Source organism: Trypanosoma cruzi, genomic scaffold (genome assembly GCF_000209065.1).
Source record: "Trypanosoma cruzi strain CL Brener 1047053516783 genomic scaffold, whole genome shotgun sequence".
Lineage (NCBI taxonomy): Eukaryota > Euglenozoa > Kinetoplastea > Trypanosomatida > Trypanosomatidae > Trypanosoma > Trypanosoma cruzi.
The window spans coordinates 5,146-6,499 of NW_001849509.1; the positions used below are offsets into that span (position 1 = coordinate 5,146).

General features: G+C 42.5%; 1 protein-coding gene and 1 non-coding gene across 2 annotated transcripts, besides 3 other annotated features; one reads left to right on the forward strand and one right to left on the reverse strand.

Moving 5' to 3' along the window:
* Positions 1-655, reverse strand: Tc00.1047053460125.10 (hypothetical protein, conserved; the record flags this gene model as incomplete). The annotated part of the gene is made up of 1 exon (XM_797180.1): positions 1-655. A coding segment is annotated over one exon (655 nt), but the record flags the coding sequence as incomplete, so codon positions are not given.
* Positions 1-1,354: a sequence feature (heterozygous, non-Esmeraldo-like haplotype).
* On the forward strand, positions 942-1,013 carry Tc00.1047053460125.20. Its single transcript has one exon. It is a non-coding gene; the product is annotated as a tRNA-Cys (tRNA).
* Positions 1,067-1,245: a mobile genetic element.
* Positions 1,067-1,354: a mobile genetic element.

A 1,354-nucleotide genomic window follows, 5' to 3' on the forward strand; every position in this document is an offset into this window, starting at 1 on the left:
CAAAATCATCATTGAAAAAAATTTCTTCTTTACCATCAAAATATTCTGGATAATAAAGCTTGGCATTTGCCAGTGCAGTTTTTGCATTGCGGAACCTGGAAGGAATCACCTCGACTCCCACCACTTTTTTGCAATGGGTCTCGGCCAAAATTTGAAGACAAACGTTTCCTACGCCACTTCCAATATCGCAAAAAACGACGCTTTCCTCAATTTTTGTAGGCAGATTCTGACTATCATTAACAAGAGCGCCACCACTTATGGAGCTGCGCAGTTGAGGTATAATCACTGAAGTCCACATTTTTCTAATACCATCAAAATCGAGAGTCCCTATCTGAGCAAAAACATTCTGCATGACTGTAATATGTTCCTCCCCAATTTCCATTTGGCCAAGTTCGTCATAACGCTCTGAAATATGCTCAAAAATTCGATGATACATGCTACGGAAGTCTGCCGGTGGTGTGAGCAAATGGATTGGTTCATTTATGGCCTTAAATGAATGCTTTCGCACGTTGTTTAGAGCTGGCAAACCGTATCCCAAAGCAAAACCGATACCAGAAGCAAAAGCAAGACGACGCAAAGACCCAGGGCGAACCAAACAGTAAACAAAAAAAAAGAACAAAGCACCCCCTAACAAATAGTACCTTTGGACCGTCATCGATACTAAAACCTGTTCGTTCCCAAGCTCAAAACAAAAAAGAAGAAGGATTAAGACACGCACATGGAAAACAAAGCCGGCGCCCCAAATAAACGATTTCAACGAGAGCCGTCCCAAAGACAAGTGCAATAAGTCCCCTTCGCCAATAAAACCCCAAAGAATCAGTCTTCGGCAGCCAAAGAACTATCGCGCCCCCTTCGTGGCATTCGCGGCGGATCTTGGCTCAAAATGCGCTTTGGATGTCGAGAGAAACAGATTTCATTTATACATGGAACCTTTCCGCGGAGGATTCATAGCTCAGTGGTAGAGCATTCGGCTGCAGTCCGAATGGTCCCCGGTTCAAACCCGGGTGGGTCCTTACTTTTTCAAAAATTATTTTATTCTTTTGTTATTATTGCTATTTTATTTTTTACGAGCTTGTGAAGAGAATTTTTAAGCGGCAAGCGGGCTAATTTAACATATATACCCTGATGAAGCGAACTCACCATGAACCCTTTTTTCTTACTTTATTATTCTTTGGTTGACCGCGATTCTAGGAACCAGGGAACCAATGGCGTCTAGACGAATTTAGTTGTTTTATTTTCATTTTGTTTTTACAGCCAAACCTGATTCCTGCAAGCTCATATAAGGGAATGGCGATGGTTCCTTTTTCACGGCAACGGAATGGAGCCTTATCGGTAATCGCATGGCGGATCTGGT